Below are 14,835 nucleotides of genomic sequence, written 5' to 3'. Positions count from 1 at the left end.
GGGAAAGGTGAAGGCAGCAGTACACACCTTCCACGAAAATACTATCTATCATAATCACACCAAGATCTTAAAAGCTAAACTTGCCTTGGCAGTGGTATTCCACTACCACATTTCAGGAACAGGAGTGCCAGGACTAAAGCTAGCATTTCATATTAGAACCAGCTCTCAGATGGTGCTGGCATACCAAGTGAGTCTGGGCTGGCATTCGATGAGCAGCTAACCTAGGGGGCACGGGCTGGGCAATCTGCATGGAGGAGGTGCGGGGGCCGGGGAGGCTGTGGTGGGACGGAGCAGTGTGAAAAAGGAGGAAGGGTGCAACCTTAGAGACAAAGAAAGTCGACGATGTGCTGGATGTGGGGGATGTGCTGGATGTGGGGGATGTGCTGGATGTGGGGGAGGAGTCACAGACGGGGCAAAGGGCAGAAATAGAAACTAATACTGGGTGACAGGATGGCAGCCCTGCCAGAGAAAGACCTGCCAGGAAGACTCAGAAGCCAGAACCCCAGAAGCCAGACAAGAAGTTCAAGGGGGGAGTGAGTTAGCAGTGCCACTTTAGTTTCTGGGAATGAGACCTGGGAGAGGCCTGGTCAGGAGTTCCCAGGCCATCTGTGAGAGCAGGGTCAGCTGAATGGTGGGGACGGAAGCCAGATGACATGGGAGATAAAGCGGCAGCAGGAATTATGGGGGAGTGAGAGTGGGCTCAGCAGGGAGTGGGCCTGAGGGGGCTTCCTGTTATCAAGGCAAGATGGTTTTCATTTCTTTTCTTGGGACCCCATATTCCAGAGGACACAGTATGGTGGACAGAATCTTTGCGATACCATGAGTTTGTCTCTGAGTTTACCTACCTGAACTTTAATTCGTTTCATACATTCTGGGGACTCCATCTCTTTGTCAGTCATGGTAGAGGGTTTAATCAAATAGCATAGCATCAGTTCCTATTGAGAAATGAAGAAAAACATCCACATCCCACACAATAATAATATAAATTTGGGTGCAGGAAATGCAGGTAGGCTCCATTCCCTCCCACAGTGTGCTCTTGGAAACTCACAAAGCACACTGGTTTCCTCCTAGGAATGTGACTGGGCCCGAGATCTAGACTAAGGACCTGCCATTTAGTCATTGTTGACATGGCAAAAGAATGCAAATAAGGCAAATATATGGATTATACACGCAGAATTTAAAATATTAAGTATATGCTACAAGTCCCGTAAGATGGGTATAAACATACTAGAAACAGCAGAGACTCTATTTCTAAAAGACAAAGCTACTTTTTATAGGCCACACGTAAGCAACTTAACCTGTACTCAAGGCACTTGCCGCCTGGCCTCTGCTGGACCTTTTGCGCCCTCCTCCCCCTACTGTGCCTCCAGCAGCATTGGGACAGAGTCAGAGAAGGTTCACAATCTGTGTCCAGTTAGCAAACTATTGAATAACAGAGAACAGACAAAGCTTTCATCCTTAGTAGTCCTGGTGTAAGATGAAATTCCCCTCCTATCTTGATGGCAGCAGAATCCAGCAGAACACAAGCCAGGAAGTCAGATGACTCTGGGTTTGAATCCCAGTTCTGCATATAAGCTGCATGATCTTGGCTTTGCCCCTCAACATCTGACTCTGATTGATTCCTCACCCTTAGGGATGAGAATAACAACAGGGTGATGAGAGAAAACATGTACAATGCTTAGCCATAAATATTAATATCCTTCCTCTCTCAAGAGACCTGCTAGCTCTGAAAAGAAATTTATCAATGTTTTGACTCCCTTGTGAATGTGAGTGAATTCTGAGCATGTGCTGACAGCACCCCTGGGAAGGAAGGCAAGGCCCACCTACATCAATACCTACAGGAAACTTTGAAGCTCAGTTCTTGGAGCTCAGCACCAGTGGGTGATGGCAGGGAATGCGAGAGGAGGTCAGCTTCTAGCCCCATCTTTTAGAACCTGGCTGGCAGGTGTGAAGTTCCTACAGATGACTTTTAGGATTCCATTACATTTAAGAAAAAAAAAAATCCAACCATTTTAAGTGACACGTGAATGCCAATGCTGTTACCTTGGAGACATTAACCGAAACTCTGCTCAAGGCAGCCAGTGACCTCCAACTGAAAGGTCTGCGAAGAGAGCCCTCAAAATGGTCATCGACTAACTCAATAATGACGGAGTAACTGGAAGACAGATAGAGGGCATTGTAAAAATAAAAGGCATGAAATCAACCTCTTTAAAAAGAATAATGCTTGTTCTACGAAGAACAAAGATACAGAAAATAACACATACATCATCTAATCCTGAATGCCTCTGCAATGTTATTGGAAAAGTATTAATGAAAAACACTCACTTTACATTACAAACTTTCAGGCTCATCTCAACACTGACAAGGAGAGAACAGAAATATTTCCCCCAATAAGAAAGCCACGAATTCACTCAACTGTTTAGATACTAACACTCAGTGATATGATGATGAACAATTACTGCATAGATTAACTCAATGTGTAACACTACAACATGTTTACCATGACCTATTTATTATTTTACATATAGTACAACAATGTTAGGGTATAAGGCACAGATTTAGAGTATCTATTCCTAATAGGTCAAGAGAAACATGATTGTAATAGTTTCTGTGGCACTGAAAATTACACTGGAGGTCAGAAATTTCCTCCTGTCCCTTTAAGCCATTAACTTATTTAAAAATCACTCCAAACCTTGCATGGTAAAATGGAGGGCCTTTTCGATACAACACTGCAAAGAAAAAGAAAGAAAATGTATAACCACTTGAAATCAAAATCCTTATTACTGACATTTTCTCTTCTCCAAAGAGACATAAATACCCAATTATCTGTATATGGGTAATCTGCAATATGCCCTGTGGTTTATTTTTAAAACCCAAACTGTTTTCTTCCCTCACAACAAAACGCAATTAGTAAAGCAAATCTGTGGCCAAGATCCTAACAATCTTATCTCACCCTCACCCCACAAATGAAATCCAAATTCAAATACAAGTGATTTTGGTCTTGCCTTTTGTCTTATACTCTTCCAGAGTGAGAATGTGAAATTATGTCAAACATGTGAAGTGTATATAATGTGGACTAATATTTTGTTATTAATTTCAAATCAAAGTAATTCAAAATGTCTGAGCTACTCTGGCCAGGTACAAGCTGACTTGAGTCTTGGTGCTAGAGATGAGTAAGAATCATCACTATTTTTAAGAAATTCAGTCAGGTCGGGGGAATAGTCACATAACCATACAAGCCATTTGGAGATCAGTCTGCCCTACTCATTCAATCTGTGGAGGTCAAAAGCCAGTGCCCACAAGAGCCTGGGGCAAGGACTCTGCCCCGTGGACTCTGGAAGTGCACAGGGAACCCTTCAGAGGCACAACGTCTGTGGCAGGGAGTGGCTATCTGTTTATCAAACTCATTCCCTCTCTTTCTAGGCACATGGCTAGATCATGTCTCTTAGTCTCCCAAGCAGCCAGGCTGGCCCATAAACCCTGCCATGTACCAAGCCTGTACTTATTCCTTTTTGAAAATGACCTTGAAAGCCATGTGGTGAAGACCATGGAGACACAAGGAAGAAGCCTGGGCTCCTGAAGCACCTTTGGGAGTTGATCTGCTCACCATTCAGAGACACCAGTTTTTGGATTTCACATGAAAAATTAACTTCTGTTGTTAAGCCTCTGAGATGTGGGGTTTATAGTAACTATAGGTATAAGAAATACCTTTACTAATACACAATTACATCTGTAAGCTTGTGGCTGTCCCCAGTGCAAAATCAAACATGCAGAAAAGCTTTTTATCCTTTGAGGAATTGACAGAATTTTCCTTTTTGGCCATACCAGTACTGTAGCTAATTTCCCTTAGGCTCAGCAAGCTCAGAGCCAACTTGAGAGCATGAGTAGTAACCCTGAAGGCCCAAGGACAAGACAGCAATCCTTCACCCAGACTATATTTTCTAGGGTCATGTTTCCTTTTTATTATTATATTTCCTACTGAAATTATATTTAAAGGATTTGGCAAGTCAGCTCAAATTCACTGTGTAAGGGTATAAATTTAAGTAAATACCCCAACATACAATCCTCAACTTTTTGAGATGTGGTGTAGTGGAAGGAAACCGTGTACTGGAATGAACTTGAATTCAGGAGTTTTGTTTCCTGCCCGGTTCTGCCGCTCATGGTTGTGTGACTTCAAGCAAGTTACTAACATCTCTGAGCCTCAGTTTCCAAAATTAGAAAATGAGGAACAAGGGGAAATTGAGATCTTTTCTAGCATTCAAATACTATCATTTATGACCAGGCACACATCTCTAATGTGCATCTGGAACCCTGGAACATTACACAGCTAGAAAGCAGGGGTCGTTTCAGATGACTGATGATGATGGTGGTGTAGCATGAGAAGGTAAAAGCATGAACACTGGCATGAGACAGACTCAAGTTCAAGTCTTATCAGTGTCAAGACCACATGACGACGCCTTGTGTTCCAATCTTCTTATTATGAAATCTGGGAGTAGTGAGTGAAGGTAGAGGTGTTGGCACAGTGGCTGGCATAAAGTGAGGGTTCAAAATGTTACCTAGAATAATCATAATGATGATAGTGTATTCAGAGGGAAAAATAAAATCGTTTTACAAAAATGCCTCTCAAGCAGAAAGATGAAAACTTCCGAAGTCTAAGAAATCCTGGGCATTCAAAAATAAAGTCTGAAAGAACAGGGAAAAGAGAAAGCTCCTTCTTATAAATGAAAGCCAAACACGGCATGTGGAAGAAATGACAGAATTAGAAAATGATTAGGGCAGTAATTAATTTGGGCAACTGTTACAATTATTGGGGACACAGACATGCACAATCTCCTCCTACATATTACCTGTTAATTACAAAAGGAAATATGCAATTTTACAACAGACATCTGATAATGGTCACTTTAGCCAAGTAATCAAACTTAGTATCATCAACAGTGGGACAGCCTGACATTAAGTACCCCCTGATGGGGCATAATACACATAACACCTATGCATACCAAAGAATGGGAACTGGAGTCTAATCATGAGGAAACAAATGTGGGATATACTCTAGGACTCTTCAAAAAATTCAATGTCATGAAAAACAAACAAGGTAGAGAAACTGTCACAGATTAAAAAAAAGCTAAAGAGGCTGTGGTGGAGTGAATAGTAGCCCCCAAAAGATACATCCACGGAATCTGTGAAGGTGGCCTTCTTTGGAAAAGGCTCTTTGCAGAGACTGGAGTGATGTAACCATAATCCAAGGGAGGCCTGGTGCCACCAGCAGCTGAAGAGGCAAGGGATCGATGTCCCCTACCACCCAGCAGACTTCCAGCCTCCACAGCTGTGAGAAAATGAATTTCTGTTGTTTTAAGCCCCCTCCCCATTGTGGTAATTTCTCCTGGCAGCCCTAGCAAAAGAAAAGAGAAACCTACAACACCAGATGTGACACATGAACAGTGACTAGAGCCTGTATTAAAACAAAAACAGCAAACCCCCCATAGCTGCAAAAGACATTTTGGGGACAACAGAGGAATTGACATTTTCTGGTATTTTGATGATATTCAAAGTTCTGATTTCTCCCGGGTATTGCATGGTATTATAGTTATGTAGGAGAATGTCCCTATTCTTATGAGTTGCACACAAAAATACTATGGGTCATGTGTGCAGATGTGGAAAATGTTAACGAAAATAAAAAGTTTGACTGGAAAAATAAGCCAAGAGAGTGGTTTAGGAAAGAACCAAGACATGAGAAGAAGGCATAGCTCTTTGTTTGTGATGAGTACAGAGGAGCTGCTCTGATGACCCCCTTCCTGGAGCAGAACCAGTCATCAGCCTGAGCTGGGCGCCGTGACTAGGGAGTGTTCCTTTGGGCTCTGAGAACCCTGTATGCTGCTGGCTTCTAATGGTTCCCATCACTCCACCTGCCTTGCAACTTCTAATTCACAGGCTGCTATGAAATTACATGACCAAACTCAGTCAACATTCGCGTTGTGAATCTTGTGGGGCGGAACAAGATGGCGGAGGAGTAGGAGACATGGATTTCATCTGGTCTCAGGAATTCAGCTGGATAGGGATCAAACCATTCTGAACACCTACGAACTCAACAGGAGATCGAAGAAAAGAATAGCAACAACTCTCTGAACAGAAAAGCAACCACTTTCTGGAAGGTAGGACGTGCGGAGAAGTGAATCCAAGGCGATATTCGGGAGGATAGATAGTGGGGGAGGGGGCCTCCATCAGCCGCTTCTGGCAAGTGACAGAGCAGCAAAGCACAAAATCGGAACTTTTAGAAGTCGGCTCTGCTGAGGGACTCACTCCAGTGGCTAAGCGGGGGGGTGGAACCCTCGCGGGATAGTGTGGTCTCAGGACCCTCGGGGTCACAGAAAGACTGGGAGTGCCTGAGTGCAGCAGAGCTGCTAGGTATCAGAGTGGGGAACCCGGCTGCAGAGACGGAGCCGAGGTGCGGGCTCTCAGCTCGGGGTCGCCATAAACTGTGATCAGTGACACAGTCGGGCCACTGCTCCTCCAGCAGGGACCCAACAAGTGGCAGATCCGGGGAGACTCCTCTTCCTCCCCCAGGAGGAGCGGCGTGGGAGCGCACCGCAGGGATCTGCTGGGTTTGGAGACTCCACACGGGGTTGGGTGCCAGAGATAGAAACGCTCAGTCACAGGCCGGGGGAGCACAGGGTGAGGCTGGAGACCCGGAAGACGGGAGTGATTGACTGCTTTTCTCTGGGGGTGCACTGAGGAGCGGGCCCCGAGTTCTCGGCTCCTCTGGGGCGGAGATTGGGAGGCCGCCATGTTCACTGTTGTCCTCCAAAGCTGTACGGAAAGCTTGCAGGGAACAAAAGTTCCTGAGAGCAAACCCCAGCAGCTTGCTTAGCCTAGACCGGCAAGGGCGGAGCAATTCCGCCTCCGGCAAAGGGAACCACAGCAACAGGCCCCTCCCCCAGAAGATCAGCAAGAACAGCCAACCAAGACCAAGTTTACCAATCAATGAGAACGGCAGAACTCCAGCGCTAGGGGAAAAAGGCACATAGAATTCATGGTTTTATCATGATTCTTTAGTCTTTCAAAGTTAATTTTTTAACTGTTTTTTTTTTAATTTTTCTTTTTCCCTTTTTCAACCAACATCTTATCAATCCCTTTTTTAAAAAAACATTTTTCTTTTTCAAAGATTTTATTTATTTATTTGACAGAGGGAGAGAGCAAGAGCAGGAACACAAGCAGAGGGAGTGGGAGAGGGAGAAGCAGGCCTCCCGCCGAGCAGGGAGCCCGATGCGGGACTTGATCCCAGGACCCTGGGATCATGACCTGAGCCGAAGGCAAACACTTAATGACTGAGCCACCCTGGTGCCCAAAACATTTTTATTTTTCATTTTTAGAGTTATTCTATCCCTTCATAGTAGTTACCCTTATTTTTGGCATATATATATATAAGTTGTTCTCTCCTTAAAATTTTGAGATACAGTTTCTTCTAACAGATCAAAATATACCCTAAATCTCTAGTGTATGGCTTTGTTCTAGTCTCCTGCCTGATCAAATTCTCTCCCCCCTTTTTTTTCTTTTTTTAAAATCCTCTTTTTTCTTTTTTCAAACAACTTCTTATCAATTCCTTTTATAAAATTTTTTATAATTTTCATCTTTACAGTCATATTCCATCGCTTCATCGTATCAACCCTTATTTTGTACATATACAAGTCTTTCTTCCTTTAAAATTTTGGGAGGCACTTTCTTCTAACAGACCAAAATACACCCAAAATCTAGTGTGTGGCGCTAATCTATGCACCAGCCTGATCATATTCTGTTTTTTTTTGTTTTGTTCTGTTTTTGTTTGTTTTATTCTTTTTTTTTTCTCTTTCCCTTTCTTTTCCCCTGGTTTCAGGTCTTTTCTGATTTGTTTAGAGTATATTTTCTGGGGACGTTGTTACCCTGTTAGCATTTTGTTCTCTCATTCATCTATTCTCCTCTGGACAAAATGACAAGACAGAAAAAATCACCTCAACAAAAAGAACAAGAGGTAGTACCGTCTGCCAGGGACCTACTCAATATGGACATTAGTACGATGTCAGACCTAGAGTTCAGAATGATGATTTTAAAGATACTAGCTGGGATTGAAAAAAGCATGAGAGTTATTAGAGAAACCCTTTCTGGAGAAATAAAAGAACTAAAATCTAACCAAGTCGAAATCAAAAAGGTTATTAATGAGGTGCAATAAAAAATGGGGGCACTAACTGCTAGGATAAATGAGGCAGAAGAGACAATCAGTGATATAGAAGACCAAATGATGGAAAATAAAGAGGCTGAGAAAAAGAGAGATAAACAACTACTGGATCACGAGGGCAGAATTCAAGAGATAAGCGGTACCATAAGACGAAACATTAGAATTGGGATCCCAGAAGAACAAGAGAGGGGAAGAAGGTATATTGGAGCAAATTATAACAGAGAACTTCCCTAATGTGGGGAAGGAAACAGGCATCAAAATCCAGGAGGCACAGAGAACCCCTCTCAAAATCAATAAAAATAGGTCAACACCCCGACATCTAATAGTAAAACTTACAAGTCTCAGAGACAAAGAGAAAATCCTGAAAGCAGCTTGGGAGAAGAGATATGTAACCTATAATGGCAGAAACATTAGACTGGCAACAGACCTATCCACAGAGCCCTGGCAGGCCAGAAAGGACTGGCATGATATATTCAAAGCACTAAACGAGAAAACTATGCAGCCAAGAATACTATATCCAGCTAGGCTGCCACTGAAAATAGAAGGAGAGATAAAAAGCTTCCAGGACAAACAAAAACTAAAGGAATTTGCAAACACGAAAGCAGCCCTACAAGAAATATTGAAAGGGGTCCTCTAAGCAAAGAGAGAGCCTAAAAACAGCATAGACCAGAAAGGAACACAGACAATATACAGGAACAGTCACCTTACAGGCAATACAATGGCACTAAATTCCTATCTTTCAGTAGTTACCCTGAATGTAAATGGGCTTAATGCCCCAATCAAAAGACACAGGCTATCAGATTGGATTAAAAAACAAGACCCATCGATATGCTGTCTGCAAGAGACTCATTTTAGACCCAAAGACACCCCCACATTGTAAGTGAGGGGGTGGAAAACCATTTACCATGCTAATGGACACCAAAAGAAAGCTGGGGTGGAAATCCTTATAACAGACAAATTAGATTTTAAACCAAAGACTGTAATAAGAGAGGAGGAAGGACACTATATCCTACTTAAAGGGTCTATCCAACAAGAAGATCTAACAATTGTAAATATCTATGCCCCGAACATGGGAGCAGCCAATTATATAAGGCAATTAATAACAAAAGCAAAGAAACACATCAACAATACAATAATAGTGGGGGACTTTAATGCCCCCCTGACTGAAATGGATAGATCATCTAAGCAAAAGATCAACAAGGAAATAAAGACTTTAAATGACACACTGGACCAAATGGACTTCACAGACATATTCAGAACATTCCATCCCAAAGCAACGGAATACACATTCTTCTCTAGTGCCCATGGAACATTCTCCAGAACTGATCACATCCTAGGTCACAAATCAGGTCTCAACCGGTACCAAAGGACTGGGATCATTCCCTCCATATTTTCAGACCACAGTGCTTTGAAACTAGAACTCAATCACAAGAGGAAAGTTGGAAAGAACTCAAAAACATGGAGGCTAAAGAGCATCCTACTAAAGAATGAATGGGTCAACCAGGAAATTAAAGAAGAATTAAAAAAATTCATGGAAACAAATGAAAATGAAAACACAACTGTTCAACATCTTTGGGATGCAGCAAAGGCAGTCCCAAGAGGAAAGTATATAGCAATACAACCTTTCTCAAGAAACAAGAAAGGTCTCAAATACACAACCTAACCCTACACCTAAAGGAGCTACAGAAAAAACAGCAAATAAAGCCTAAACCCAGCAGGAGAAGAGAAATAATAAAGACCAGAGCAGAAATCAATGAAATAGAAACCAAAAGAACAGTAGAACAGATCAACGAAAATAGGAGCTGGTTCTTTGAAAGAATTAACAAGATTGATAAACCCCTGGCCAGACTTATCAAAAAGAGAAATGACCCAAATCAACAAAATCATGAATGAAAGAGGAGAGATCACGACCAACACCAAAGAAATACAAACAATTCTAAGAACATATTAGGAGCAACTCTATGCCAGCAAATTAGATAACCTGGAAGAAATGGATGCATTCCTAGAGATGTATCAACTACCAAAACTGAACCAGGAAGAAATAGAAAACCCTGAACAGACCTATAACCACTAGGGAAATCGAAGCAGTCATCAAAAATCTCCCAACAAACAAAAGCCCAGGGCCAGATGGCTTCCCAGGGGAATTCTACCAAACATTTAAAGAAGAATTAATGCCTATTCTCCTGAAACTGTTCCAAAAAATAGAAATGGAAGGAAAACTTCCAAACTCATTTTATGAGGCCAGCATTACCTTGATCCCCAAACCAGACAAAGACCCCATCAAAAAGGAGAATTACAGACCAATATCCTTGACGAACATGGGATGCAAAAATTCTCACCAAAATACTAGCCAATAGGATCCAACAGGACATTAAAAGGATTATTCACCACAACCAAGTGGGATTTATCCCTGGGCTGCAAGGTTGGTTCAACATCCACAAATCAATCAATGTGATACAATACATTAACAAAAGAAAAAACAAGAATCATATGATCCTCTCAATAGATGCAGAAAAAGCATTTGACAAAGTACAGCATCCTTTCTTGATCAAAACTCTTCAGAGTACAGGGATAGAGGGTACATACCTCAATATCATAAAAGCCATCTATGAAAAACCTACAGCGAATATCTTTCTCAATGGGGAAAAACTGAGAGCTTTCCCCCTGAGGTCAGGAACGCGGCAGGGATGTCCACTATCACCACTGCTATTCAACATAGTATTAGAAGTCCTAGCCACAGCAATCAGACAACAAAAAGAAATCAAAGGCATCCAAATCAGCAAAGAAGAAGTCAAACTCTCATTCTTTGCAGATGATATGATACTGTCTGTGGAAAACCCAAAAGACTCCACCCCAAAACTGCTAGAACTCATACAGGAATTCAGTAAAGTGGCAGGATATAAAATCATTGCACAGAAATCAGTGGCATTCCTATACACCAACAAGACAGAAGAGAAAGAAATTAAGAAGTTGATCCCATTTACAATTGCACCCAAAACCATAAGATACCTAGGAATAAATCTAACCAAAAAGGCAAAGGATCTGCACTCAGAAACTATAAAATACTCATGAAAGAAACTGAGGAAGACACAAAGAAATGGAAAAACATTCCATGCTCATGGATTGGAAGAACAAATATTGTGAAGATGTCAATGCTACCTAGAGCAATCTACACATCCAATGGAATCCCCATCAAAATACCATCCACTTTTTTCAAAGAAATGGAACAAATAATCCTAAAATTTGTATGGAACCAGAAAAGACCCCGAATAACCAGAGGAGTATTGAAAAAGAAAAGCAAAGCTGGCGGCATCACAATTCCGGACTTCCAGCTCTATTCCAAAGCTGTCATCATCAAGACAGTATGGTACTGGCACAAAAACAGACACATAGATCAATGGAACAGAACAGAGATCCCAGAAACGGACCCTCAACTCTATGGTCAACTCATCTTTGACAAAGCAGGAAAGAATGTCCAATGGAAAAAAGAGTCTCTTCAACAAATGATGTTGGGAAAATTGGACAGCCACATGCATAAGAATGAAACTGGACCATTTCCTTACACCACACACAAAAATAGACTCCGAATGGTTGAAAGACCTAAACGTGAGACAGGAGTCCATCAAAATCCTAAAGGAGAACACAGGCAGCAACCTCTTCGACCTCAGCCGCAGCAACTTCTTCCTAGAAACATCGCCAAAGGCAAGGGAAGCAAGGGCAAAAATGAACTATTGGGATTTCATCAAGATAAAAAGCTTTTGCACAGCAAAAGAAACAGTCCACAAAACCAAAAGACAACCGACAGAATGGGAGAAAATATTTGCAAATGACATATCAGATAAAGGGCTAGCATCCAAAATCTATAAAGAACTTATCAAACTCAACACCAAGGAACAAATAATCCAATCAAGAAATGGGCAGAAGACATGAACAGACATTTTTCCAAAGAAGACATCCAAATGGCCAACAGACACATGAAAAAGTGCTCAACATCGCTCGGCATCAGGGAAATCCAAATCAAAACCTCCATGAGATACCACCTCACACCAGTCAGAATGGCTAAAATTAACAAGTCAGGAAACGACAGATGTTGGCGGGGATGTGGAGAAAGGGGAACCCTCCTACACTGTTGGTGGGAATGCAAGCTGGTGCAACCCCTCTGGAAAACAGTATGGAGGTTCCTCAAACAGTTGAAAATAGAGCTACCATATGATCCAGCAATTGCACTACTGGGTATTTACCACAAAGATACAAATGTAGTGATCTGAAGGGTTACATGCACCCCAATGTTTATAGCAGCAATGTCCACAATAGCCAAACTGTGGAAAGAGCCAAGATGTCCATTGACAGATGAATGGATAAAGAAGAGGTGGTATATATACACAATGGAATATTATGCAGCCATCAAAAGGAATGAGATCTTGCCATTTGCAACGACATGGATGGAACTGGAGGGTGTTATGCTGAGTGAAATAAGTCAATCAGAGAAAGACATGATCATATGACCTCACTGATATGAGGAATTCTTAATCTCAGGAAACAAACTGAGGGTTGCTGGAGTGGTGGGGGGTGGGAGGGATGGGGTGGCTGGGTGATAGACATTGGGTAGGGTATGTGCTATGGTGAGCGCTGTGAATTGTGCAAGACTGTTGAATCACAGATCTGTACTTCTGCAACAAATAATGCAACATGTTAAGAAAAAAAGAAAAAGAAGATAGCAGGACGGGAAGAATGAAGGGGAGTAAGTCAGAGGGGGAGACGAACATGAGAGATGATGGACTCTGAAAAACAAACTGAGGGTTCTAGAGGGGAGAAGGGTAGGGGGATGGGTTAGCCTGGTGATGGGTATTCAAGAGGGCACGTTCTGCCTGGAGCACTGGGTGTTATGCACAAACAATGAATCATGGAACACTACATCAAAAACATGATGTAATGTATGGTGATTAAGATAACAATAAAAAATTTAAAGATAAAAAAAGGAGTAACTAGATCTTAAGTCACATCAACCAGTACCTGCACGTGTCAGAAAAAAAAAAGACATCTGGAGCTGGTTTTCAGCTTTCTGGCTGGCAACAGCAGTTTAGTGTGGTGGAAGTACAGGGAGCCTGGACCCAGACAGAGCAAATTTCCGCACTTACTTGCCGTGGGACCCTCGGCAACCTCCTTGACCCTTCTAAACCATAATTTCCTCAGCGTCTCATAAAAGGAGGCGAATGCCACATGCCTCACAGGAGTATTAAGATTAAATGAGATGAGGGAAGAAACACAAAGGCAAGGTGCCAGGTCACCGTAAGAGCCAGCAGCTGCAGGAGCTTTTGGGTGGGGAATGTAAGAAAAGGCTCCCACTTGGTTTCTAATCTGGTTTTCACCAGTGGGTGATCAAAGTCAAGTAGCTCAGCAGTTGCACTCAATTTGAGATCCATATCATTTGTTCCGAGTACGGCTCCTGGAATGAAAAGTGACTGACAAGATTTATTCAAGGGGAAGAGTTTTCCTGATAAGATGTGAATTTCATAATGGCCCTTTGTCGTGGGTCATTACCTCTATAAGCAGAAACAATAGTTAAGAGGGGATGTCCTGGGCTTAACCTGTGTTGACAGTTCTAGGGTATGTGTGATTTGGTCACTGAACCTCGAAATTAAAATATTATTGTTAAAAAACAGCAGGCACCAAGCAGCTGTGCCTAGAGAAGAGGAAAAGCTTAGGAAGCTGTTCCTCTATTTTTTTTTAATTTTAAAGATTTTATTTTTAAGTAATCTCTACACCCAACGTGGGGTTTCAACTTACAACCCCGAGATCAAGAGTTGCATACTCCACTGGCTGAGCCAGCCAGGCACCCCAGGATGTTCGCTGTTCCTCTTACCCTGGTCTAGCACTGCTTGTGAACTCCTGCTAAAGCAGGAAATGTGAAGACACCCCTCATGTTGCTGCTGGGCCAGAGACCTGGTCTCACATTAATTATACAAGAAACTCAAAGTACATGATATGACCCAGCTGTGGCAAAGGCCTCCAGGGAGCTGGGATATAACAGTTGTTTTATTTCTTTAAAAAAAATCTGTCCTTTCAACCATCCCTATAAGGCGGTTTGTTTTAAAAATGACTCTTCATCCACAAATATGGCTTAGCATTGAAAATACATGAGATGAGGTATACTTAGAAGACACTCAACAAAGGCCCTTGAAACCCTGCAATTTTTAATTTATTTTTTGTAAAGAAGCCGGTGTTATCCATGTTATATGATGAGCAAATGGACACTCAGAGAGATAAAGTAACTTGCCTGAGGTCACACAGTAAAGAGGTAGACCTGGCTGTGAACCCAAAGAGCTCTCTTTACTAGCCCCATGCCACCTCTGGAAGTATCCCTGCAGCCTTGTCGATGGAAAATTCTAACTCAAGTTTCACCCATACAATGAGAAAGGTGAGGAAGACCTGCCAAGCATTTGTACCAAAAGGCTATTCTTACAGGAGTATGAAAAGGAGAACAGGGTGGGAAGCCAATGAAGGAAAATGAAACAGGCACATAACTTATTTAAACATCGTGAACTGTGGCCAACACAATTATGTGGAAACCTAGCAAGCTAATCTCAAGCTAATCCTGACCATTTGTGTGCTAACCCTGAGTTAGC

At 42.2% G+C, this 14,835-nt stretch overlaps 1 protein-coding gene across 5 annotated transcripts in view; it reads right to left on the bottom strand.

The window, feature by feature from the left end:
• TSEN2 (tRNA splicing endonuclease subunit 2) overlaps nucleotides 1-14,835 on the bottom strand; it is a 67,945-nt gene that overhangs the window by 22,516 nt on the left and 30,594 nt on the right. For all 5 annotated transcript variants that reach the window (XR_012380958.1, XR_012380959.1, XR_012380960.1 and 2 more), the window contains exons 9-11: nucleotides 2,693-2,729; nucleotides 2,044-2,155; nucleotides 846-935 (exon numbers count right to left, since the gene is read on the bottom strand). Coding sequence is in view for 2 of the 5 variants with exons in the window: in XM_025885458.2 (XP_025741243.1) it covers nucleotides 846-935; nucleotides 2,044-2,155; nucleotides 2,693-2,729 (239 nt within the window). In the remaining 3 variants the exon portion in view is untranslated. The remainder of the gene's footprint in view (nucleotides 1-845; nucleotides 936-2,043; nucleotides 2,156-2,692; nucleotides 2,730-14,835) is intronic.

Source organism: Callorhinus ursinus, unplaced genomic scaffold (assembly GCF_003265705.2).
Source record: "Callorhinus ursinus isolate GAN/ISIS: 27379988/994484 unplaced genomic scaffold, GSC_fseal_2.0 scaffold15, whole genome shotgun sequence".
Taxonomy (NCBI): domain Eukaryota; kingdom Metazoa; phylum Chordata; class Mammalia; order Carnivora; family Otariidae; genus Callorhinus; species Callorhinus ursinus.
Note: the sequence above shows the minus strand (reverse complement) of the source record. Positions and strands in the feature narration are given on the sequence as shown.